This window comes from Hypomesus nipponensis, chromosome 23 (genome assembly GCF_054491055.1).
Source record: "Hypomesus nipponensis isolate SF chromosome 23, ASM5449105v1, whole genome shotgun sequence".
Lineage (NCBI taxonomy): Eukaryota > Metazoa > Chordata > Actinopteri > Osmeriformes > Osmeridae > Hypomesus > Hypomesus nipponensis.
Window position 1 is genome coordinate 18,214,334 of NC_140383.1, and position 26,116 is coordinate 18,240,449.

General features: G+C 41.0%; 2 protein-coding genes and 1 pseudogene across 16 annotated transcripts in view; 2 read left to right on the forward strand and 1 right to left on the reverse strand.

Moving 5' to 3' along the window:
* mcm3ap (minichromosome maintenance complex component 3 associated protein) overlaps nucleotides 1-17,132 on the forward strand; it is a 50,712-nt gene extending 33,580 nt beyond the window's left edge. For 3 of the 10 annotated variants that reach the window (XM_084688215.1, XM_084688212.1, XM_084688218.1), the window contains 5 exons: nucleotides 14,993-15,274; nucleotides 15,625-15,754; nucleotides 15,868-16,077; nucleotides 16,268-16,421; nucleotides 16,605-17,132. In XM_084688215.1, the coding sequence (XP_084544341.1) occupies nucleotides 14,993-15,274; nucleotides 15,625-15,754; nucleotides 15,868-16,077; nucleotides 16,268-16,421; nucleotides 16,605-16,772 (944 nt within the window). In that variant the 3' untranslated portion in view covers nucleotides 16,773-17,132. Of the gene's footprint in view, nucleotides 1-14,992; nucleotides 15,275-15,624; nucleotides 15,755-15,867; nucleotides 16,078-16,232; nucleotides 16,422-16,604 lie in introns of all 10 variants that reach the window. The other 7 variants (XM_084688219.1, XM_084688221.1, XM_084688220.1 and 4 more) reach the window with 7 other exon arrangements.
* LOC146234459 (uncharacterized) lies at nucleotides 4,664-10,184 on the reverse strand (annotated as a pseudogene). Its single transcript, XR_014741563.1, has 4 exons — nucleotides 10,071-10,184; nucleotides 7,012-7,113; nucleotides 6,432-6,715; nucleotides 4,664-6,200 (listed from the first exon to the last, which is right to left on the reverse strand). The product of XR_014741563.1 is annotated as an uncharacterized LOC146234459 (transcript).
* Nucleotides 17,133-17,268: 136 nt separating the features above from the next.
* lss (lanosterol synthase (2,3-oxidosqualene-lanosterol cyclase)) overlaps nucleotides 17,269-26,116 on the forward strand; it is a 139,135-nt gene continuing 130,287 nt past the window's right edge. Inside the window, exon 1 of one of the 5 annotated variants that reach the window (XR_014741562.1) lies at nucleotides 17,269-17,617. Coding sequence is in view for 3 of the 5 variants with exons in the window: in XM_084688225.1 (XP_084544351.1) it covers nucleotides 17,604-17,617 (14 nt within the window). In the remaining 2 variants the exon portion in view is untranslated. The remainder of the gene's footprint in view (nucleotides 17,618-26,116) is intronic. The other 4 variants (XR_014741561.1, XM_084688225.1, XM_084688222.1 and 1 more) reach the window with 4 other exon arrangements.

Here is a 26,116-nt window from a genome sequence, read left to right on the forward strand (position 1 = left end):
AACCCCCCCCCGCCCCCCCCCCCCCCCCGTTAACAGTCTGTTAACATGAACATTTGAAAGCCTCCAAGTTTGGTAGCAAATCTATGCATGATTCCATGGTAAACCAGAGTTATTGCATTAGTTATGTTTTCCAGATTCTTGTCATTTAGGCTATATGCTACCTTATGTTTTCCGGTTTTCAGCTCAGCAACCTCAGTTTAGCATATTGTAAGCTAGCCGTATCCTCCCATTTGGCTGCTACATTCAAGTTAGCAAACGCCAACTAGTCTGTTACCATGAATAAATGCAAGCCTCCAAGCACAGACGTCACACAAATTCTACCTGTTGCCTTTCACCACCATCCACTTAGTTAACTGTTATGGCATCCCTTGAAATGCCATCTCATTTTCCTTCTTTGTTTTTGTAATTTTAGCCCCCCACAGCTTTTTTGCTTTATCCATCTTTTTCCATAGACAACTCACTACTCATACCTGCTCGCTCAGCCCGCAAGGCGCCCCTGCTCCCTCTTCTGTGTAAAAATTATATGATGGAATATTATGGGATAGGGCGTCTACTCTAGCTAGTTAGTCCTCTAAAATGTTATATAACATTGAGAAAATGCAGAAACGCACAACAGCAGCTATAGAAAATACAAAAATACGCTTTGGCGCCCCCATGGTGCTGCGTCTGGCTCCATTGAAAATGAATGGAAAGCATGTTGTCGCGTCACTTCAGTGTGAACGCACCGTTAGTGATAATGATAGATGGGGGGCCTCGTCCAACAATCCAACAATTTACTCTGAAAACTCAGAACATTAGCTAGTGAACGTTAAATGTAGTAGTAATGGTAGAATTCAAGTGGCACTGTGTAGATCTGAATAGTCAAAAGATGCGGTTTCAATACAATTTATTTAGTTTGAACAAACATAGTTTAACAGAGTACTCCGGGTTGCCCTTTGTCACCGATTCTGTAAATTACTTACATGGACAGAATTTCTAGGCGCAGCCAGGGCGTTGAGGGGGTCCGGTTTGGTGGCCTCAGGATCGGGTTGCTGCTTTTTGCAGATGATGTGGTCCTGTTGGATTCATTGGGCCGTGACTTTCAGCTCTCACTGGAGCGGTTCGCAACCAAATGTGAAGCGGCTGGGATGCAAATCAGCACCTCCAAATCTGAGGCCATGGTTATTGACCGGAAAAGTGTGGAGTGCCATCTCCGGGTCGGGAAGGAGAGCTTGACCCAAGCGGAGGAGTTCAAGTATCTCGGGGTCTTGTTCACGAGTGAGGGAAGAATGGAGTGCGAGATCGACCGGTGGATCGGTGCGGAGTCCACACCGGTCTGTCGTGGTGAAGGAGCTGAGTCGAAAGGTGAAGCTCCCTATTTACCAATCAATCTACGCTCCTACCCTCATCTATGGTCACGAACTATGGGTAGTGACCAAAAGAACGAGATTGCAAATACAAGTGGCTGAAATGAGCTTTCTCCGCAGGGTGTCCAGGCTCCCCCTTAGAGATAGGGTGAGAAGCTCGGTCATCCGGGAGGGGCTCAGAGTAGAACCGCTGCTTTTCCGCGTCGAGAGGAGCCAGCTGAGGTGGCTCGGGCATCTGATTAGGATGCCTCCTGGACGCCTCCCTGGTGAGATGTTCTGGGCACGTCCCACTGTGAAGAGGCCCCGGGGAAGATCCAGGACACGCTGGAGGGACTATGTCTCTCGGCAGGCCTGGGAACGCCTCGGGGTCCCCCAGAAAGAGCTGCTGGAAGTGGACGGGGAGAGGGAAGTCTGTGCCTCCCTGCTTAGGTTGCTGCCCCAGCGACCCGACCCCCGGACAAGCAGTAGATGATGACATGACATGACATGACTCCGGACCCGTCATAGCGATAGACATGCAAGATGTAACCTACAGGTTGTTCGAGAGAGAGGTGAAGAACAATCCTAAAACCCTGCCTTATATAAACTTGGAACCAATGGTTCTTCTGATGGTCAATCCATCAATATAGCGGTCTCTGTGATTGGTCAGCACTGGTCAGTGACAGTGTAGGACAATAAAACCCCCCAGACCAGTGTCCCATGTCTCTTGATGTAATGATTCTCTTTCTCTAAGTGTATGAGACACAAACAAGACACCAGCCCTATCTCCTTGGGCAAAAGGTTCAGGGCAGATCGGTCAACTAATCCTAACCCCACTCTCCCCAACTTATGCCCTTGCTGGCCATTGATTAGATCAGTCATAAATACCTTAGCTTACCACTTGTTTAAACACAACCTCAGTCTCTTATAAACACATACTTTGTAACTGTCAAAAATTCCATTACATATGCAATATCACTCTGTTCTTCCTGCCTAAAAATATTGTTGTCTTTTTAGTTTTTTGCATTACCTTTTTATATATATTTATTTATTTATTTTACCCTCACTGGCCACTTTATTAGGTACACCTCTTCAATTGCTTTTTAACACAAAAAGCTCATCAGCCAATCACATGGCAGCAACTCAATGACTTTAGGCATGTAGACGTGGTCAAGACAACTTGCTGAAGTTCAAACCGAGCATCAGAATGGGGAAGAAAGGGGATTTAAGTGACTTTGAACATGTCATGGTTGTTGGTGCCAGACGGGCTATTTCAGAAACTGCTGATCCATCTCTTGGGTTTACAGAGAATGGTCCGAAAATGCCTTGTTGATGTCAAAGGTCAAAGGAGAATGGGCAGACTGGTTCAAGATGATAGAAATTCAACAGTTAATCAAATAACCATTTGTTACAACCAAGGTATGCAGAATTCCATCTCTGAACGCACAACACATCGAACCTTGAAGCAGATGGGCTACAGCAGCAGAAGACCACACCGGGTACCACTCCTGTCAGCTAAGAACAGGAAACTGAGGCTACAATTTGCACAGGCTCACCGAAATTGGACAATAGAAGATTTGAAAAACATTGCTTGGTCTGATGAGTCGATTTCAGCTGTGACATTCAGATTTTGGTCAGAATATGGCGTAAACAATATGAAAGTAGGGAGTCAGGTGGCTGAGCGGTAAGGGAATCGGGCTAATAATGTGAAGGTCGCCAGTTCGATTCCCGGCCGTGCAAAAATGATGTTGTGTCCTTGGGCAAGGCACTTCACCCTACTTGCCTCCGGGGAACTCTGTACTTACTGTAAGTCGCTCTGGATAAGAGCGTCTGCTAAATGACTAAATCCAAAGTATGGATACATACTGCTTTGTAACAATGGTTCAGGCTGGTGATGGTGGTGTAAGGGATATTTTCTTCACACACTTTGGGCCCCTTAGTACAAATTGAGCATTGTTTAAATGCAACAGCCTACCTGAGTATTTTCCTGGGTATCGAGTTTGAAATTCTTGTATAGTGACAACCCTTGTCTCGACAGTGTCTCGGCGGGCCGGTGCGTGCAGAACCATAAAGCCAAGATGATATGCCTATCTTAGTAAGGGGGGGAGTCAAATCAAATCAACATTTATTTGTATAGCCATTCTTACACGCAAGCATGTCACTGACAGCTTCACAGACGCCCATAGAACTGCCCCTCAACCAACCTAAACCCTCAGGGAAGATGAGGAAAAACTCCCAGAAAAACTTGCTACAGGAGAAAAAATGGAAGAAACCTTGGGAGGAGCAATTCATTCATTGAGGGATCCCCTCCTCCTGAGACGGTTGGTGAAAGAGAGGAGCAGAACACAGGCTTAACATAGTCATACAGCAGGGAAGTGTCAATGGGTTTTGAAACACCAAAATCCATTGTTCAACTTGGTAGATGTAGGAAGGGACCGGGAAACTCGCTGTAGCCCGTCATGGAGACTGGTTTCTGGTTGGCGACCAGGTCCAGCGTTGGCAGACTGACAACCAGGCAGGTGCTGACAGCTCAAACCCCCCACACCACAGGGGATGTGTGGAGGGGGACAGAGAGGGGAGAGCAGGGGTTAGAGAATACCAGGAGCAGCTAACAGTTAGTCATATTTAGAATGAGATCCCCACCCGTCAAGTGTGGACTCGTGCAGCAATTTAGCAGAGCAAAAAAGGGTACTTGATGCAGCCTTAGACACTAAGACAGCGCCAGCCCCCCTCGGTTGGAACATGAAATCTGTTTTTTCCCTTGGTTGCACTGGTGCGCCTACCTTTTTTATTTAGGTGCACCAGCACAAAATGTAGGTGCATCCAAATTTTTCCTTGCATCGCCACAATTTCAAGGTCAGCTTTTTTACTCACCATATACATTCATATATATTATGTAAATTACCTTGAACAAGAATAAGGTGTAGGTAAATATTGGTTTTATTTGACGCACAATTAAACTGTATATAAAAATAAAATCTTTTAAGTGCTTCACTGAGCTGCCAAACTAAAACAGTGCAAGCACAATAAAACATTTCAAAATAGAAAGTGCTACTGTTTAAAAGTGTTTCCCTGAACTGAGACCTAACATTTCATGGATCAAAGTGTTGTAGCGGCTCCCCCCTTGCTGTCGCATGCCCTTCAGATGGCCAACACCTGTAATTTGGCATTCTTGCCCTTTGGCCTTGGCTAAACCAGCTTGCCACACTCTCCCTAGCATTAAAATCCTAGCTCCATGGGTTAGGTCCATGGCCCAGCTCCGTAACTCAGGGGTGGGCAGTTAATTTTGCCACATGAGAAACCTGAAATGTGTTGGAGGGCCGCATCAACTATAACTTGAACTTAATTCGGCTCACTATTCATTTTCCCCCATTGTAAAAAGCAGTAAAGTATATATTTTTATTAGCTGCTACTGGTTATCAGAAGAATAAGAATATTCTGTAAGTATTTATATGAATATTTTACATGTTGGTCAATTAGGAAAAGACTATCGAAGTAACAGTAAAAACTAAAATAATCATTACATCAGCGTTTCATTTTATTTGTAACTAGTTAATCATCACAAACACTGCAAAGTAGCTTGCAGTATGTTAAAGAAATGCAGTTGATCAACTTTATACATAAAGCAATACATCTGTGAGAGGAATCCAGTGGGCTTGAACAAGTGCATCGAAATCTGGCTGAATGTCTGAGGTGGATATGCAAAGGACAGCTGATGATCTGGGTCTGCAGTTTAACTAGCAAACCATCAGCCCTCACTCACTGAATCAGTCAAGTTCTTAGTATGTCCGTGTTAGTTTTTTTTCTTTAGTGCCGAGTCAAATTGTAATCCTTCAACACGGCTTCCTGTTCACCACAACTAATAACACAGCTTTGACTTTGACCTCAGTAAACAAATACTTGGAAGTCCATGTCTTGTTTAAAAACTCTACATTTTGTATTAACCTTTCGTTGTTCCCTTTCGAGGGCTAACCAACAGCTAACTTTCCTGTCGGTGAGGTTGTGCAAGCGCACATATGTAAATTGCCTGCTCACTAGTCTTTCAGGACAAGGTTACATATTTACAGTGCTCAACACATTTATTTATTTTTGATTTACCTCACGCGGGCCATATTGGGACAGCCTGGGGCCGGTTTTGGCCTGCGGGCCATACAATGTCCAGGTCTGCCATAACTGATTCTCTGGTGCTCAGGTCGTAATTTCAATCACACAGCACGGAGCAGTGTAGGCCTACAGGAATATCTGGACCACAGCCAATCAGAGGCAAAGACCCACCCCATCTTCGTCTCTGATTAGTTTTAGACCCCGATATGATCCAACCATGAGTGCGATTTCCGTCAAAGAAGAAACAAACGCTTCGTTCCTAGAGAGGCAGCGGATGCGAGGTTAGGTGCACCGGTGCGACCGAGGAAATTTTTTTGTCGCACCCGTACAAATTTTGGTCGCATATGCAACCAAATTGTTCGCACTCAGGAGCCCTGCATCAATACTAAAGCAGCACATTCACTGTGTAATGACTGGGTATCAACCCTAAAAACTGAAATGTCCTGTTAATCTTCAAAATAAGTTGATTTTCAAAATTGCAAGAATTCAGTGTCGCTCTTCTTGGGCTGAAGACTAGTCATGCAATGCAAAATAGCCTTTCACAGGCTGCTGAGGCAGGTAGAGGTCCGTTCAGTTTCACAGACAGCTTGAGCACAGCTGGAAAGGATTTCAGCAAGTTCATGTGATCTGCTGAACAGGCCAAGTATCCATCCAGTTGTTTGGTGCTGTCTTGTGCAAAGAATAAGTCATCTTCATCAGATGAACTGGACCTGGTGTCATCACCTAACTGCAAGGAGGGTTCTTCCATGTGCTGCTTGATGTAGTCCATTCCTGAAATATAGTGAGGGTGAAAATATAAATTATAGAATTAATCCAACTTTCTAACATGACACGACCCCAACCTAAGGTTTTGTACTAAATAGTTTGTTTTAATTTGAGGTTTATACATATAGTTTCATGCACTGTCCATGCATCCATAACTTATTTGTGGATTTGCCAATATTCAAATAGTCAAAATGTACACCCATACACTTATTTTTCACTATCCCCACGTTGTCTTACCCATTCTGATTGTGGCATCATCATTTGTCCAAGTTATTTGGAATTTTGGAAGAAGAATCACAGCTGCGATCAACTCAGGATCTCCCAACATGTGGCCAAAATGATTTATTATTCCCACCTGTATATTATCCACCAAAGGCTGGCAGTACTTTTAATGGCAACTTGAATCTGTCAAGTTTGGCGGTCAGCAGGTTGATTGTTGGAAGTAGCCACCCCATCTGGGCATTTGTCTCTGCTTGCAAGATGTTGGTTGCCTGGGCGACTGGGCTCATGACAGCGGCACACTGTGAAGAATGGTAATTCAACTGAATTAAACCGGTGATGAAAACAAAAACAACTAAACCGTTTTATAACACTATAACCATTTAATCAGATTCAACAAAGAATTGCTGGATGGGTAATTAACTAAAATGGATCAATGATAAGTGGAAATTGGGATACAATGTGAAACAGTTATTAATGCCCAAGAAAGGGTGGGGAAACACATCCACAGTTATAGAGGCATTCAAGACATATGTTCAATTATGATTAAATAATAATAAAAGCACTTATAAATAAATAAACTTCAAGTCTTACGTACATAGGAACCTTTAGGTCTGTGCAGATGACTCTGATGGCCCCTTCTCCCTTGTCTTTGATTATCCTCAGCAGTCTTTCCACTGCCAGGAACAAGGAGTTCCACCTGGTAGCATTCGGGCACAGCAATTGGAGGGAGCAAGCATCTTAAACAGTTTCAGCTGCCAGTGTGGATCTTCCACATTTGTTCCAAAGTGCATTACACTTGCCAAATGTTGAATGTTACACTTTCTTGTATGCCTCATTGGAGGTTTTCTGGGCATCAACTGTAGCTATTAGGTTGAGTAGGTCAAGTCATATTTATTTATAAAGCACATTTAAAAACAGCCAATGTAGGTGAGTAGGTGACAAGCACAGCACTGGTTCTTTGGGAGCTGGAACTGCAAACCATCATCTTCATTCAAAAGCGCTAACACATCAACAAACTCCATATCTTCACCCCCTTCTTGATCCTCTTCATCCTTTCCTGGTTGAGATGCATCACCATCACCTTTGACTTCATTGCTGTTCTCATCTTCACCAAAAACCTGGTAAGCTTTTATGAAGTTAGAGCCGTTGTCTGTTGTTGTTCTCTGAATCTTCTCCCGAAGTTTGGACAAGGAATGGATGTCATTCAGGGCATTTGCCAACACATCAAATGTGTGCGAACTAGTGCTGTCAGTTTAACGCGTTATTAACGGCGTTAACGCAAACCCAAATTAACGGCGTCAATTTTCTTATCGCGCGATTAACGCTCTTTTTGGCCTTGCAGACTTTGTAGTTTTTTTCACATGCTGTTGCAACAATTACCGACTTTAGAAAAACAACAACACCACACCGGATCTAGCTAGACCGGAAACAATACAACAGGCGCGCCACAAACACAGCCGGCTAAAGAGAAACAAACACTTGTTTGGCTTGCGAGCCGGCTAAAGAGTAGTAGCAGAGCCCGTTTACGGATATAAGGCATTCTCTTGTAGTAGGCTAACGTTACGTTTTGAGTGGATGGCGAGTGCGAGATGCCGAAATGGATGCCAATAAGATTCTGAATGGAGAGTTTACTTTTAAAAAGTTGCCAAATGGTTCCATTGACAAGACCAGTGATCTGTGTGTTTTGTCGTTGTAAACTGAGCTATCATCGCAGCACGTCCAGTCTGAAATACCACTTGATGGCCAAGCACACAGCTGATGCGAATTCTCCGCCCCCTCGTCAAAGCCAGGCGATTGCAATGTTGTTTTCAATAAAAAAAATATTGGCACGAAGCAATCCGAACCACTTTTCCATGTTGATAAGAGCATTACAATTTGAAAAAAAGAATGTGACAAAAAGAAATCAAGGGACATTGAGAATAGATTAAAATGTGCGATTAATTGTGATTAATCGCGAGTTAACTATGACATTAATGCGATTAATCGCGATTAAATATTTTAATCGTTTGACAGCACTAGTGCGAACCTCTCAGTTGTTTACATGCTAGGGCTGCTGAGCATCTTTTGAGATCAGGGTCAATCCAATGGGCAGTAACACCAATGAAGCTCCACCTTCTGACAGACCAGCAGTCGGTTGTGGTGGCGATATGGTCAACTCCCCTCATGGCCTCAGTCACCGCCTTCTTCATTTCCTTGGAGGCGTCATCCATCATGGAGCACAGGGTCAGCCGTGTCATTATTTTTGCATTAGGCTGCAGATCCTTCACAAAATCTCTAAATCAGAGGTCTTCAACCCTGGTCCTCAGGGACCCCCTGTCCTACACGTTTTAGATGTTTCCCTCCTCCAACACACCTGATTCAAATGAATGGGTCGTTCATTCATTTGAATCACTAACTTGTACTGTATGGGACATTTGTGAACAATCGCACATCACTCCTCGGCTGTGAGCTTCTCGGGCCAGAGAGCCGGGTCATCAGTCAGCAAGCCTACAGTGCTTTGGTCAGTGGCAGCAGGATTAGCACAGCTAATGTCATCGGTGTCAAAATGGCCATCACTGGACAACTCTTCCAACTCATCTGTGTCAACGTCTTAACACTGTCGGTGACGGCGGGCGGTAACAACGTGATGTCCTCTTCATTCATTGTCTTTGTTGATGTTAGCCTCACCTAGTAGCGCCACTTAACAGCTAGCTGCAGTGCTGCTGTAGCGGCATGTTCAATGCTTTGGACGTTGTTGTTCCTGTCTGTATCCACAACAGTAGCAGTAAAAAAAAGTAGTAGTAGTAGTAAAAAAAGTTTAATCTTTGGCAGTGTTGATAAATACTTAGCGGCGTCTTGAAATGTTTTAATTTTATTTGAGCCGTTTGGGTAACTTTGTTTCATTTGAGCTTTTATTGTTGTCTTGCTTCGTCTCTGTTTGTGTACTTTCCAGTCCTCCTGTCAGTGTTTTTTTCGCGCCACGCACCGTTACGGACTAGTCCATTTTATTGTGAAAGTAAGGGGTGTAGGGACACGACAGATAACCATGAACTGGACATTAACTACTACTTCAACGTTTCAACGTATTTCTTAAGAATATTAATAAAATCGATCATGCTTTTGAAGCGTTCATGATAAGGGCCTCTTCTTTTTTATTTTTTTAGGTTGGTTGGCGGCCCCCCTACTACGACGCTGCCCCAAGCAGCCACCTACCTATGCCTCTATGTTAAGACCGCCTCTGCTTGCATGCATCTCCAACTCCGACGCGGTTCAAATCATAATGCTGTGCTCTCGCGGCTCCTGTCAATCCTATGGTGTGGTGGCTATCTAACGTTAAGTTAGCTAACGTTAGCCAACTAGTGCTGCAATGATTATAGCTAAGAGATTACTCAAATCAATAAAATATCACAACTGTCAACACTTCTTCAGCTCACTAACTCGCTAGCGACCTGTCTACTACACTAATTGTCTCATTTGATTTACGATAGCTGGCAAACGTTAGCCTAGTAACACACCATGCATAGCTAAATTAGAAGATCAGACACCTGTCTCCCCCCCTCTCCCACCAAAGATATACTCCAATCCTGTGGGAGACACTGCTAGATATCTTAACAGGTTCATGCTAATTATAACTAAACATTAACGTTACGGCTCATGGGATTAATCCTAATTTACCTCAATGTGTTTCCAGAGGTTTGATGGGGAGTTTTTGAATGAGAGGCACTTCATACAGAAGGATGAATTTTTCACTCCCACATAGGTAAACATTTCGCTCAAATATGGCCACGGGTGTTGATTTTCTTCACCGTCGGCTGTTGCGGGAGTTGCAGGTGCTTCCATTTCTGCCATTTCCATTTCTACTTCCATGATAATCATCAACTGACTGCTTGCATCACTAACCAATTAATCTATGATTTAACTTGCAAGCTAGGACCACTGATTTGCCAAACCTGCTTGCTTCTGTGTTCCACCACAGTCCCTGACGTTGGTCTCATGATTCTTTGTTTTTCTTCTAAAGATAGATTTGATTTTGTAGCAAGTAACGAAGGTTTCAGGGGAAATTTGAGTCAAAGTATCTCTTTTTTTTTGCTAAATGGAATGAAGTTAAAGTGAAAGTAAACATAAATATAAATGGTAAAGTACAGATATATAAAAAAAAAAAAAAAAAAAAAAAAAACGACTTAAGTACAGTAACAAGTATTTTCTACTTCGTTACTATACACCGCGGCTCAAGACAGCTATCGAATCTTCAGAACATTTCCCTCCGTATGCCTGCGCCTCGTCCATTTATTGTATATCGCGGGACAAGTTATCCCTTCTCAGCGTGGGAAGAAATACAAGGTTTTGCGTGATAAATGGTTTGAATTGACAGTCATGTTGAATTGACTGAGCTGCCCTAAGCTAGAACTAAGTTAGCATGGGTTCAAATGACGACACAGCTATTTCATGATTGGCCAGACACACACACAACAAGTTTGACGCATGTTTTGTATTTATTCTTCTTACACCTTCAGTTTCGCCAATGCTCAAATCCGGACCAAACGATACAATTTAATTAAATATTTGCCTTTATTGACAGACTGCGATAGCCTATTATGGCTGAAGAAAGGGTTTTAGTCTGCCTCTTCACTAACGGAAAGACTACGTTTAGTTGAGTTCTGGTTGTATTATCAATCTGCCGATTAGAGAAACAGTTTAAAATAGCCCAATACATACAATAAAAAATTTCAGTGCACTGGTTTGTGCAAGTTCTTATGCGAAAACAATTAAATTTGCGACCATGCAGTTTGTCAGCAATAAAGAAAACGACGCAGCAAACCACAAACCACCCTGTAAAAATAAACTAAATACATAAAATACAAGCAGGAATGTCCGACTTTACAGAGCCGTTTTTAACCCCTCCCCGGCGGCAACTCTCGCCGGTCGTTTAATGCATGTCGAACACACCTAATATTATGAATTGTGAATGAAATGCTTGCTAGCTTACAGAACAACAACATAAAGTGAATACCTTCAGTATAGATCAGAGAGTTTTGGTACATAAATTAATGTGTTTACTGATGTCAAAACTGCCTTCAACAGTGCAAATGTGCACAAAACTCTTAACACCAAATCAACTAAGACATCACAAGCTGCATCTCAGACTACTTTAGCCCTCATGGTCGGTTCATTGAGGCATGGATAGCAATTTAGTCACCTCGGTCAGTTGTCGTGCTTTATGCTAATGCAATACTGAAAATACAAGACTATTGTACAGCATTGCATAGCACAAAAGTAAAAAAATGTAAACAGCAAACACCCTTCGGCAGAACTGTACATTCAGGTGCTGTATGGTGAATTAGACCTACAATTGTGACGACTGGCTCAACCAGTGAGTATGTAGGCCGCAGTCGCGGAGCCAGAGGGGTGGCGGGGGTGGCACTGGACCCCCCTGATATCGGACTGGCCACCCTAGTGCCCACCCCAAAATGTAATTCACTATCCCTGGCAATTGGATGCTGATTGACATTTAATTGATCTTGTTAAAAGAAGCGTTTCTTTTGACATATGGCAGTGCATTTTTTCAATTGAGGATATTTACACAGTTCACCAGTCAGTCACAAATCACTACGCCAGCGTCTGATACAGCGCCAGCGACGGAAGATAAGAGCATCATATTAGTTATCGTTTTAAGGTTTAGCATTGGTTTTGAGGCTTCCTGAAGTACATTTTATGAAAGTTGAGTTGCTGGGCCGCAGAGCCATAGAAAAAGATGCATATTGGCAATTTGGTTCCATAACAGATTCAGAAAAGAGAAATGTCTCTTTTTGTTTAGCACTTAGTTAACACTACCTTAGCTAACAGCGCAGTTCCTACTGTGGTGTTAGTACCTACGTAGGTTCCTACGTAGGCCCTAGCCTACGCTAGCCCACGCTAAATAAAAGAAAGGTAGCCCACAAAACAATAGTGACCATCTCGAGTGAAACCCAGCTGAACAGAAAGAACGTAAGCTAAACCTGGTCTTAACTTCGAATGCGCCATCCCCCCTCAATGCACCTTCGCCAACCACCAGGATGCCCGGCATCTGAACATTTCGGGCATTCCCGTGATTGGCAGACAGCAGGTTGATTGGCCTGTTGGACCCCGCGAACATTACTGGTAAACAACCAACTAACAGCCTAACATATAACACACGTCTTTCTGTGTGGGTCGCTATTCTATTTTTGTACTTTAACTGCTAAGATTCCTTGATGAAATGCCTTAGCAAGCTATTAACGTTACAAAAGATTAGCACTTGAAGGATTTAATTTGTTTAGTCTATTCCAATATGTAATGATGGTATTCAATGACACAAGTCTGTGTTCTAGAAAAAGTGGTAGGGGTCGCAGAGGTCCGATAATATCAGCTTTAATGCGAGTAGAGCTCTGGGGTTGTCTACGTTTTCCTACCCGCAACAGAGTTTGGCTTTGTTCACAAAGTCCAACTGACTCTGTCCCTGCCCCAGCATATATTATAGTGCAGTAAAACAAAAAACACAAGAAGAGGGTTGAGCTTGTTCTCCTGTGCAGCAGGAGATTGTTCTTGCCGACGCTCCCACCTGCTCGGGTGCCGTCTCCCCCCGGTTTCAAGGTTGAAAATGAAGAGATAGACACACACTCTGTGGTCAAAACTCGTCAGGGTTGTTCCTCTTTCTCCGCCCACACCCATGACACCCCCCCCCCCCACCCTGTGTGAGACACTATGTTAAGCTTGAGCACACTTCCAAGTTCATAAGACATAATTTTAATAAGCACAATGCATAACTTTAATAAGCACAATACCATCTTTACACTGCGGTCAGATAGCTACCCTGTTTGCTATTGTATAATGCCTGTTTGAAATACGTATTTCAGAGTAGGGCTAGTATGATCTAGTAACCTAAAGCTTGGTATTTTGATTGAAGATAATAATGGGGATATGTTTAAGATTTAGATTGGACTCAAATGTGGGTAATTGGATGTGTAGGCCTACATGTTATTTTTTTGCTAAGGGTTCACTTCAAACATTAAAAGAAAGGGTGAGATAGCAGACTTCAAAAAGCTGAGCAAACAGGATCAGGTCGAAATAGACCCCAGTCCTTGCACCACCCCAAGACCTCAGAGCAGCTCCCTCCCCGAGGCTACAGGCACAAGGTCAGAGCATACTAAGCAGTCAGTCACATGCCAAGTTTAGCTTGTTTGTAGGCCTTTGTGTAAGCCTACACAAATGTTTTTTTCCGATTAAGCCTCACTTAAAAATGTTGGTTGTTGATGAATGTTCTTGTGTTGATGGCTGTGGCATTTTTTGTGTCAGTAGTATACACTAATAGTTAAGTTTTAATGTAAAAGAAGGATCTAACCTCTAACCTGGTTAGACACAGATTATATATTTACATTTTAATCATTTAGCAGACGCTCTTATCCAGAGCGACTTACAGTAAGTAAAGACACATACCCCCGAGGCAAGTGCCAAGGACACAGTCATTTCGCAAAGCCTGGAATCGAACCAGCAACCTTCTGATTACTAGCCCGATTCCCTAACCACTCTGCCAACTGACTCCCCTCCATATTCATGAAAACAAAGTGATGAAAGTTTCTCCAGTTTGTGAGTAGCCTGCAGTACAGTGTGTGTAAGAAAGAAACTAGTCCCAATTCAGATGTAGAGGCACAGTCTGCTCATAGTAAATGTAGAATTTGATTAAAGTAACCCAAGTGGACCATACTAGGCCACACTGAACAACTCAGGCTTAAGTGAATTTAAATTTCTATTTCTCCTATGAATCATTTACACTTCTTAGATGCCAGGCTAAGGTTACACACACATTTTCAGTCTTGGTCTGTGGACCCCCTGAAGTAGCCCTGGCCACCCCTTTGCCACCCCATATATAAAAGTCTGGTTCCGCACTGTGTATGCCTAATGACTTTTGTTATGAACTACATTTCTAGATGTTTGTGATGGTAAGACAATTCAACAGAGAACCAATATAATACATTCGGATCATCATAACATGAGCATTTGATAATGTAGGAAACGGCAGACAAATGAAGGCTACATAATCATTTGCATGAATGTACCAGAGCAGTGGCAATAAGTACTTCAGAGATGACAGACAATTTCAATGAGCTATATGGAAATATAGGTAGCCTACCAAAGCCACTGAGAAGAACTGTCATCAGTAGCTGCATCACGGGCACTGCACTATCAATAATTCCAGAAATCTTTGTCACCGACATCATTGCGGGCACTGTGCCCCATCTATAATTCCAGGAATCTGTGTGTGTATGTGCAACCAATTTTATCATGGCCACTGCACCATCTACAGTTCAAGTTATCTGCATTTGTGTGGTTCACTGACATCTTAATCACTGACTGGATCACGGCCACTGCACTAGTGGGATAAAATAGACGTATTATCTTAAAAACATTGCCATAACTCTACAATGCATGTTGTAACATTTTTGCATTGTGATATATTGTATCAGAATATTTTGTTGCACTCCTACTACTCCATCTTCCTTCCTGAGTCAGGTATCCATATGAAACAAATTAAAATACGTAGAGTTAATTTGTACACTACACAAATGCTCTTCCTCTTCCAGATTCATGGCCACAGCTGTGCTCCTCCATATTCCAGTACGCCTCTCAGATGTCAGCTTCCCACTCCAGCCAGCCCCTTCTCATGTCCAAATTAGAGAACCTCCTGGAGAGGGTTCGGTGTCAGGGCAAATGCAGCGCCTCGTCTACGGCCTTGGGGGAGTGGGAAGAAGAGGAGGAGAAACAAGGCTCCTCCTTCCATCAGATCCCTTGGGATGAAGTTGTAGCCCAATGCATAGACCACAAGCTGAAAGACTGGCAGCCATCAGAAGACCTTGTGTGTTCAGGTATGATGGTTTGTTGGTTAAAAATAGCTTTACATTTATTATTTGGTTTTAATCATTGTATGGTTGACCACATTATATGGTTGACTGCATTGTATGGTTAACCACACAGTAAATTGACTAATAAACGTATTACAAAAATTTCAAGGGGAATTTTGGTATAATGCACACACAATATATGTTTTCCATATCACATGCAGATGAACATAGTTGTAGGTTGGGATGCACTGGTACAAAAATTGGGGAGCCGATGGCGTTTTATAGGTCTTTACAGTGCCCACTCAAGGTGACATGGTAAGCTGTCATATGGCCCTCCATGGGACTGCAATGTGAAAACCATGTGTTGTCTTCAGATGCAGTGACGGATGATGGGGAAATCCTGGTATATTTTGTCAAGGAAGAACAAAAGGTGTTTGAGCCCCCCGTCCAGTGGAAGAATGCGGTTACATGTATTCATCCGGAGAAACGGCAAAACACAGATGGGTAAAGAGAAGCCTTTCCTGTCTTCCTCATTGTTCACTCATTCATTAATCTCTGGCATTACAATCTGCAGTGTTAATAAAGTATGTTCCTGTCTCTTAATTTTTGTAATCTAGTTTTCTGTCTCACTACCACAGTGAAAGGTCCAGTCCCGATGGTATGGGACACCAATTTCCCTATTCCCTCAGACAAAGGCTATTTCAGAGTGTGTTTGAAGTGCCTGAACCCACTGCACCTACCATTGACATTACACACAGACCCTCTATGGAGCTCTTACCCTTCCGTGTCCTTGAGAATCTTAAAGAGGAAAAGGCCCAGAGCCAAAGGTAAAAAAATACATCACTTCATCACGTTTTTTCTTTCAATTTCAATAACAGCCAAATGATAACTTAGGTTTACATGTTTGTTGGTGGTCCTTTCAAACAAATAAACCCTTGGGTAATGCATATTTGATTACCTTGTTGCATTTGAACCGGGTCAGATGGAATACTAGGTGTCTTCCCTCATCCTCTGAAGGTGTGTGGACCAGCTCCAGTGTTGGCTGGATGTGGACTGCATGGATTCCCTTTCCCTGCCCCTCTTCATGCCCTCCACCCTACTTTCCATGCCTGCAATCATGGTGCCTCAACTTACAGCTGCTGGTTATGGGCAACCCCTCTCTCTTATCCAGGTACACGGCTGTCACCATACAGACACAACAAATAATTCATCAATTCTGGAGAAGCTTCACGTTCATTTTCACAACCAGAAATCTTGGTTTTGTGGGTTTTTGACAAAGCTTTCCACTTGCATTCCTTTTAATTTATCCAGTTCTTGGGAGAAATTTAACAATTATTTTTGTTCTTGTTTCTATGAGGAGGACACGGATGACCAATCAGAGAGAGCAGAGCATGGTTGGCTAAAGAGTGAACCATATTCACAACGGATGAAGGAATTGAAAATGCAGATATTGGCCAGTCAAGAGGAAGATTTGGCATGCAGCCTAAAGCTAACCAGCCTGCTGAATATTGTAGAGGACTGATTATTTTGCCCTACTGATGGCAAATTAATTAATCGACTGAGGACTTGTTCATTAAAATGTTTTATCTTTTGATATTAGTTATTAGTTTTTGATATTGATATTCGTTTTTTCCGGGGGGGGGGGGGGGGGGTGATAAGACATTTATATGTACTGATAAGACATTTAGTTCACTAATGAATGAGCAGTTATGAACAATGATTATTGTGTCACTTTGAACATCTTTCTGATTGTAAATTGTGCATTTTGGCATATATGAAACCGAAAGACGATTGCCTAGTTTGTGTGGCCCATGTTTATTTGTTGAACCGTGTGCATTTCAGTGGAGTGCTGTGAATAAAACGTTTCTATTTTTCATGGAAATGTGCTTTAGATTTACACCACGGTTGTGGTCAATCCAGTCAAACATAATGCCAAATTGAATGGAATTGCATTAATTTGTAATAGCCTTTTGGAGCTTACGCTATTTGCATAAATTGCTCTAAATTAAAAGTTTTTGTGTCGAATTCTGATATCGCCGCTTAAACAGGATTGGTGCACACTTTGAGGAATAATTGACACCCAGCGTCTGTAGGCGGATGAAAGTTTACTATTGGTCTAAAAGATCACGATTTTTGAGGAAATCCCGCCCATCTAGATCGTGATTGGAGCATAGTTCGTCTGCCCATGTCTCTCCATGCAGATACGTCTTCGGATGGCACCACCAGAATACAGGGAAAGAACACTTGGAAGACTGACGTAGTTAAGCAAATATATTTACCCGAGACAATCAGTAGAAGAAAAATAACTGCTTTTCAAAGGACTTTGTAAGACGTTGCCCAACAAGTTTCAACTATGACTGAACCAACGTAAGTCAATTGGTAGAAATGTATTTTATTAGCAACAGACAAATGTAATGGGGGGAAATGTAAAAGGATAACTAATTTTGATGTAGTTTTAATCAATCCGGTGTGGCGTATGAACGTTTTTCTCTTGAATAAATGGTTTTGTAAATGAAAACACTGGTGGACACATTGCTGCCTACACGTGAGGCAGTGGTGAAATCGCCTGCTACGGTGTTCTGCCATTTCTTACAAACTTATCAGTCTCGACAACTGAAAAGCAATAGGCTAATAGTGCCAACCTAAACCTCACCTAAAGTTTTTATTGAACTGGATAAAAACTTGAACCTTTAATCAAACTTTTCAAGGTTGCGAAACTTTACATTGTAATTGAAGATCAAGAATTCTTAATGAAAGCTGTTTTTTCTATTTAAAACCCCTGTAAGCCTGTGTTAGGCTACTGTTCATTAACATAATTTGACTGGGTTTGATGTTCTAACCAATTCCTGGTCTACTAACTAAAATGACAGGGGCCTATTTTCTTGAATTTATGTTAAGTGTTTTCAGTTAATGTGTAATTGCTTTCTTTAAAAAGACAAAGTAGGCTATATTTAGTACGTGAAGCCTGCCCCATGAAGGCAACTGCAATACAACATTACAAAATGTTATCATCACAGTTCATAATATTGCATTGAGACTCAATTGCCTTGTCAAAACCAGTTGAGAACAACTATTTACAAATCAGTTCAACACAACATCGGTGTCCTGTTGATTTGCCCTACGATGTCAGATTGTCCTAGCCTGGTCCTAACCAGACTTTACATTTCATTTACACAGTCTGGGATTGCTCCATTGACAAGCCTTAACTTCCTTGAAGGCGGTTGAAATTTAAAACTTTTGGATCTGCGCATAGCCACTGGATCTGCCATAACCAATCGTTAGCGTTCGCCTCAGCCAACTCCTTCACCACTAGTTACTAACAGAGCTAGCTGGAAAATCAAACGTTTCCCGAACCCCGTGGTGAGGAGAGCCACAACATCAAGGCCACTAACACAACTCTGCAAAGATTGGGCCTCATTCACCAATATCTTCCTAAGTTATTTCTTAAATGTGTTCTTAAGAAAGTTCCCAAGAAAAATCTACGTGTGATTCAGAAGCGTTCTTAAACAGCAGAATTGTTCAGAGGTGTGTTCTTAGAATGATGAATCCCAATATTTCGAAAATTGAAAGCTCGTGCCCCGTTGCTCCTATTTAGCATAGGTAAACGCCCCGTTAATTCCCATAAAAGGGCATGATATGGCAGGGCCGTTTGCACACGTCAAAACGACGTGTTAAAGACGGTGGAGGCCTCGAAAAAAGACAGAAAAACGTAATAATAATTCTGAAGTGGAGGTACAGCTACAAGAAGTTAGCGACAAACGACACATCATATTTACGTAATAGCGTCGGCTGTGGATACAAATCCGTAAATAAAACCGATGCATGTGCAATTACTCATGAAATGAACGCTGTATCTGGAGAAGTGCGCAGAACTGAAGTAAAACAATAAATGGTTTAACTTAAATCTGAATTCTTAAGCAAAAAAAAATGACGTCGCTCTCTGCAAATAAATCGGTATGGTCAAGGAAGATGTGATCCCTCCTTAGGGAACGATCTGCAACATTTTTCAGCAGCAATAAATACGCCATTGTGTGGTGTAGTCCTAGTGTACGGAATAAGCCTACTTTGGGTCTATAAATAGGCCTACAGTGATAAGTCACTTATTATTTGATGGCAAATTTCCCTGTTAACATAATTGATTTGAATTGAAGGCAAAGCAAGGCTAGTTTACAGTTTTTTGAATGACCCATCTCAGAGTAGCTTTATAGAATGTACGGTTACTGTATTGAAAAAAAAGACATAAATAATTGCTGCAGTAAAGGCTTCATTTGCAACAGGACAAGAAATATGCAATATAGCTTCCATTTACAGTATTACCCGAGCTCTGGCCCTTCTCTGAGCGCCACCACACATTCTAACTCCTCTCCCTTGGCCTGGTACTTGTCTTCCTCTCCCTTGTCCTGGTACTTGTCTTCCTCTCCCTTGTCCTGGTACTTGTCTTCCTCTCCCTTGTCCTGGTACTTGTCTTCCTGTCCCTTGTCCTGGTACTTGTCTTCCTCTCGCTTGCCCTTGTCCCTCTCCCTTGTCCTGGTACTTGTCTTCCTCTCCCTTGTCCTGTTATTTGTCTCCCTCTCCCTTGTCCCACTCCTCTCCCTTGTCCTGGTACTTGTCTTCTTCTCCCTTGTGCAGGCATTACTGTATTCTTACTTTCTTTTGTTGCTCTATATTGTTCTTTTCCCACACTAGATTAGCCCAAAGAGGTTATCTTTACTGTCCATACCATATGGTCATGCAATTGAAAGAACCTCAACACCTGAGTGTTTCCTAGTTGGGAATCAGCTGTGATGTAGGCAGTAAAAATCGATTGTTTTGGTCTTGGTTGAGCTTGTGTGTAAAAGAAGATCAAGCATTTAGAATTTGTGTTTACTCTATGCATTTTGTGTCAAAGCAACAAGAAATGTGTTAATTGTATAGCCTACACAGACGGATGTTGTGCTCACTGTGTTAAGAGTTTAGGAAACTTGTTAAAGGTATTGAAAAAACTTTCATAGTGATTGTAAAATACTGTATTTATATAGGCCTAGCACAATTCATACACAATGGAAATTCCAAGTGCATTACAAATGAGCAGAAGTGTAAGTGTAGTGTGTATTTATTAAAACAAACAAAAAAAGTGTAAAATTATGAAAATTATTAGTTGTAAAATTATAAAGGAGAGAAATATTCAATTTTAAATTAGAACGGATGAAAAAGGTATAACTATTTATTTTGCGCAAACATGTCAGCTCTCAATTGTGTGTAAGCGTGCTCTTGGGTGTGCGTAAATTCTGTTCTTACCTAAGAACAAATCCCAAATAAGAAAATATTGGTGAATGCCAGAATCTTCTTGCGAACAAATTTGTTCGTAAGAACATTTGGTGAATGAGGCCCATTGTTCTTGCTCCGGCTTTAACTTTTGGATATTCGCAGCGTTGCCACTATGTATGGAACGCCGAGTTAGTCAAAATTAAATCAATAAATAAATAGGTAAATGAATATATAAATACATACATAAATAAATACGGCTATGAAATAAACTCTGAAAGAAAGTCAAAAAGATGGTAATAAATATATAAATATAACATTATATAATTATATAGCTGAATCCATTTACCGACATCAATAAATAAATACATTTATTTATTTAAAAATGACGTTTTTGTAAAGACAACATGTATTTAATTCATGGGACTTTTATTTCCTAATGCCACATTTATTTATTTTTTGAGACTTTTACGCACCACATTTTTTTCCATATGTATTTACACACCACATTTATTTCCACTCCACATTTATTTGAGTGCTGTATTTATTTCACATCTCACATGCAAATGAGAGGGGCGTGGTTATCGTCAGACCAACGCAGCAGATAGCTATGCTACCTGTATGGGGGTGACAGTGGCATCGCACTGCCGAAAAGCATACAATGTAGACAAGCTTTGCCCATAATGTCTGTGTCGTCTCTGCCTTTGTATGGGAGTGATGGCGGTGACTTAGTAGCCTACGTGTGGGGACTTGATCTTTGATAGCTATGAGGTTGCGCTGAAGTTACCTTTATAAACATGTCTTTCGCTCGTGTGACGTGGAACTCGTCTGCAAAGCTAACAATCACTGCCAACACTGTCTTCCTAGGTGGTATGTTGGCTGTCACCGGTCTCGAAGTCGGCAACTGTAGGCCAAGTGGCTGGCTATCCGGCTAGCTAGCTGACAAAATAATAAAAGGACGACATCAGTGTGGCCATTTCAGCTAGAGCTAGCTACTGTAGAGCTAGTAGTGTTGTGCTGTATTGGCACATATGAACAGCCAAACCCGTTTTGTCACTGAATGGTCATTAAAACGAGTCCAGTGGTAGTGGTTTGATTTAATATTGAATAATTCCATAAACCTGTACCTAATATCTGGGTTTGGTTATTGTGTACCGTGTTGAATGGGTCTTGGTCTTGACACGTCTTGGTTAGTTGCAACTTTAAATTGCCAATAATAACAAAGCGTTAAGAAACTTGACTTCAATTTGAAGCAGTAGCCTACTGTAAATCCAAAGGTAAGGGTAATGTCTGGAATGGTCTGGCTTCACTTCAGGTCTCGTCTCACTAAATGGTAATGCATGGCATAATGGTGAGGCTAGATCGTTATAATCAGGTGCCTTATCGACCTAGTTATCCACATAATAGCAGAGCGATGTAGCGGTGGTGGCAGTGATTGTCTTCTTTGTTGCTAGCTGTGTTAGCTAACATTACCTGGCACTTGTCACCCCCCACTACCTGTACATCTTGCACACGAACAGTGCTCGATAAGTCTCAAACTATTTAAGACTTCAATATCTATGTTCTGTAGAGCACTTATCCGCCCAAGTACCTCTACAAAATCTACTATCTGTGCCAAAATAATATATCCTGACAAGCCATGCCGTTCGGCAGTGCGATTCCACTGTCACCCCCATACAGGTAGCATAGCTATCTGCTGCGTTGGTCTGACGATAACCACGCCCCTCTCGTTTGCATGTGAGATTTGAAATAAATACAGCACAGAAATAAATGTAGTGTGGAAATAAATGTGGCGTGGAAATACATGTGGAAATAAATGTGGCGTGTAAAAGTCCCATGAAATAAATAAATGTTGTCTTTACAAAAACGTCATTTTGAAATAAATAAATGTATTTATTTATTGATGTCGGTAAATGGATTCAGCTATGTAATCATATAATGCTATATTTATATATTTATTGCCATCTTTTTTTATTTCAGAATTTATTCTATAGCCATATTTATTTATGTATGTATTTATCTATTTATTTACCTATTTATTTATTTAATTTTGACTAACTCGGCGTTCCATAACTATGGACCGAATGGATTTGCGTCCATCTTTCTTCGCCGCCATTACTGAACTACAACTCAAACTAGCGCACAACATCAACGTCATCGTTCTCAGCCACTCCCTCTGTTTGCTGATTGGACCTACATAAAGTTGACGAAATCCCGACATAATAAAGAATAGACGCCGTATCGAACACTACCGCCTACTGGCGCTGACTAGACGTGGGGCTGCCATCTTGGAAAGGTTCGATTGCTCCACTCAGTGTAATCTTTTGGTTGGGGCAATGAGCTGTCAGCGTATTTAATTAATCATACTGCACTGAATACCGAACTGATTTTCACACCTTTTTTTTTTCTGCAAAGGTCATATAGCTATGATACAGGCCACATGTTTCGGCGTATTTTCATTGTGGGCCTTTCCTTTCAACCCTTAACTTTCCTGCCGGACCATTCAAATATGGGCATTAAAATGCCTATGGTTCCCGCCTTAATATCTTTGCCGTCCAATCACCGATTTTATTTCTGAAAACTGCCAGATAGTTATGATAACTTGTGCTCAAAGCACATATCATTGGTTAAGGGGTTACTGGGAGGGGAAAATAAATGTATCGTTAGCAACGGCAGCCATTGTTTTCCGGGGCGGAGCCAGAGCGGAGACCATGGGCTACTGTTATAGATTTACAGCTTCGAATTGAAATTGGAGACGATATTACGAGTAAAGACAAGTTTCTTAATGTGTTGTCAATATTGTCGGTTAAAAGTCTAAACTTTTTACTTATGAAGAATTTGTTTGTGGGAGTGACGTGAGTTATTTGAGCAAATAATTACGTGTCCGGCTTGTCCGTTTTTATTTTTGTGACATTTGGAAAAACAACAGGAACTAGCTAGATTATGTAAACTATAAGCTAAATGTACGTGCCTTGTTTGGCCAATTCGGTCGATTGTGGAAGACAGTCAAACTTTTTCTAGTTGTCGAGAGGAGTATCCAGCCATAGCGTTAGTTACTTTTGGGGGAGGGAAATTCCGGTTTCCAGTATGTTTCCACTAGTCACTAGAATGGTCATAACTTTTAATCAAAATATGATATTTCTAATCTGTCTTCTGTTCTACGTTGCAGACAGATTTATGTATATTCCACCTACTGAAAAGTATTTCACCATCTTGTAATTAAAGTGGTTTTAATTAAGTTGTCTGATGAGGTACATGGATGGAGAAGTTTTTGTAAAAAATGGCTGCCTGAAATCACCTTGATAAAATATGATTTACCTCAAGTAATCATATATTTTTTCACATCATAAAAATCCCCTTGTTCTCCTCTTCAATATGGTATAAACAGTTAAGGTGCATGATTTAATATGAAAAATCATAAAATATTGATATGAATATCATATTTCAACAGCATAACCAATCATTAGCTGATATGATATAAAGTGACGTCCGAGATCAAAACTGGGAACATAATCCCCGAAGGGGGGGGGGGGGGTGATGGGAATGGCGACATTTCCAGTTTGACTATCAATCTGATTGAAAAACCTAATGTTGTGTCTTCAAAAACAAAACGGGGACAGAGGTCGTTTTTTTGGCAGGCAACCAAAAACGGGGACTTTCCCATGAAACTGGGGACGTACCTATGATGGGTATTTGCAAATCACACAATATGATAGAGAAGCAGAAACAGATAGTGGCAGTTAAGTCAAATATTTTGTTGAAGAAATAATATTATTATTATATTATTATAACATTATATTAGTCTACTTGAGGCTTTTTATATTTGTTTTTGTCTGTCACACATGTAACAGATGTGTTCAGGGCATGAACAGGCACAACTCAGTGGGTTTTGTCATTTAATTCTCTCCTGCAAAAGACAATAGAACAACAAATTTGTTGTTTTCTTTTGTACCACAGCTTCCCTCGGCATAACAAAATGTACTAGTAACCATACACATTCTTAAAATACATACAAAGTACATAACATAATGTATTGAATGCACACTACTAGCCAAGATCTTTTTATTTATTATTATTTATTTATTTCATTAGCAATTTCAACAAAGTTAAATGCTTTGGAGTTTACAAGATACATAAAGTAAAAAAAAACAGCATTTACATTCAGAGTAAACATGTATCAATACAAAATAGCATAACAAAAAATTAACGCTAGGGGATATAAACCTTAACATTAATATATTTAAACTACTACAGATTGTTACTGTTTTAATGGCCTTTTGTTTAAGATAAAAAATATACTGTCTGAGCTCTCCGTTCAAAGCAATAAAGCAAGGTTTTATTCCCATGAATTTGCATCTATGAACATGATACTTGCCCATAATAATAATAAGATTAATTATATATACACAGGTGTTTTTCCTGGAACCGTCAAAAAGCCCAAACAATATATCTTTCCAGAATAAACAAAAATCAGCCTCAATATTTTCAGTAATAAACTTAAAGATTTTGCCAAAATTATTTTACAATTGGACAATGCCAGAATAAATGCACAACCGTTTCTTCACATTCATTACAAAAAGTGCAACCAACATCAATGTCTTTCTTAAATCTTTTCTTAATATAGCTTTTGCTGGATAACATTTATGGATAAGTTTAAATGAAATTTCCTTCACTTTATTTGTGACTAAATATAGATTAGGTAAAAGTCAGACATTCTTCCAAACAATATCATTGACAAAACGATTCCAGTAAGGAATAACATAAGACACCGTAGTTATATCTCTCTGAAACAAAGTTCGAATAGATCTATTATTATTTCTACCAGTATTGGAAAAGCAGGTTTTGCCTATAGGGGAGTCTGTAACAAGATTATGCACAAGGGGACAATTTTGGAGTGCAACCCTTGGCTGAGATTTAAAAAGCATACAAATACCAGAGGGTATTGCGCCAAAGACTTTTACATAATCCCCAGGTGTGACTGGAATCCTGTATTTAGCAAGAAACTCCTCATAAGTGAAAGATCGACCCTTCTCATTAAATAATTGATCTACCAGCAAGATATTATTACAGACCCAATTTTCCATAGTTTATATAAAATGTAGTGCTGTCAATTTAACCTGTTATTAACGGCGTTAACGCAAACCCAAATTAACGGCGTCAATTATTTTATCGCGCGATTAACGCTCTTTTTGGCCTAGCAAACTTTGTAGTTTTTTTCACATGCTGTTGCAACAACTACCGACGTTAGAAAAACTACAACACCACACCGGATCTAGCTAGACCGGAAACAAAACAACAGGCACGCCAAACACTCGTTTGGCTTGCGAGCTGGCTAAAGAGTAGTAGCAGAGCCCGTTTACGGATGTTAGACATTCTCTGGTAGTAGGCTGACGTTACGTTTTGAGTGGATGACGAGCGCAAGATACCGAAATGGATGCCAATAAGATTCTGAATGGAAAGTTTGCTTTTAAAAAGTTGCCAAATGGTTCTATTGACAAGACCAGTGATCTGTGTGTTTGGTCGTTGTAAACTGAGCTATCATCGCAGCACGTCCAGTCTGAAATACCAGTTGATGGCCAAGCACACAGCTGATGAGCTAGTTCATAGGCAAATGCCTTGTAA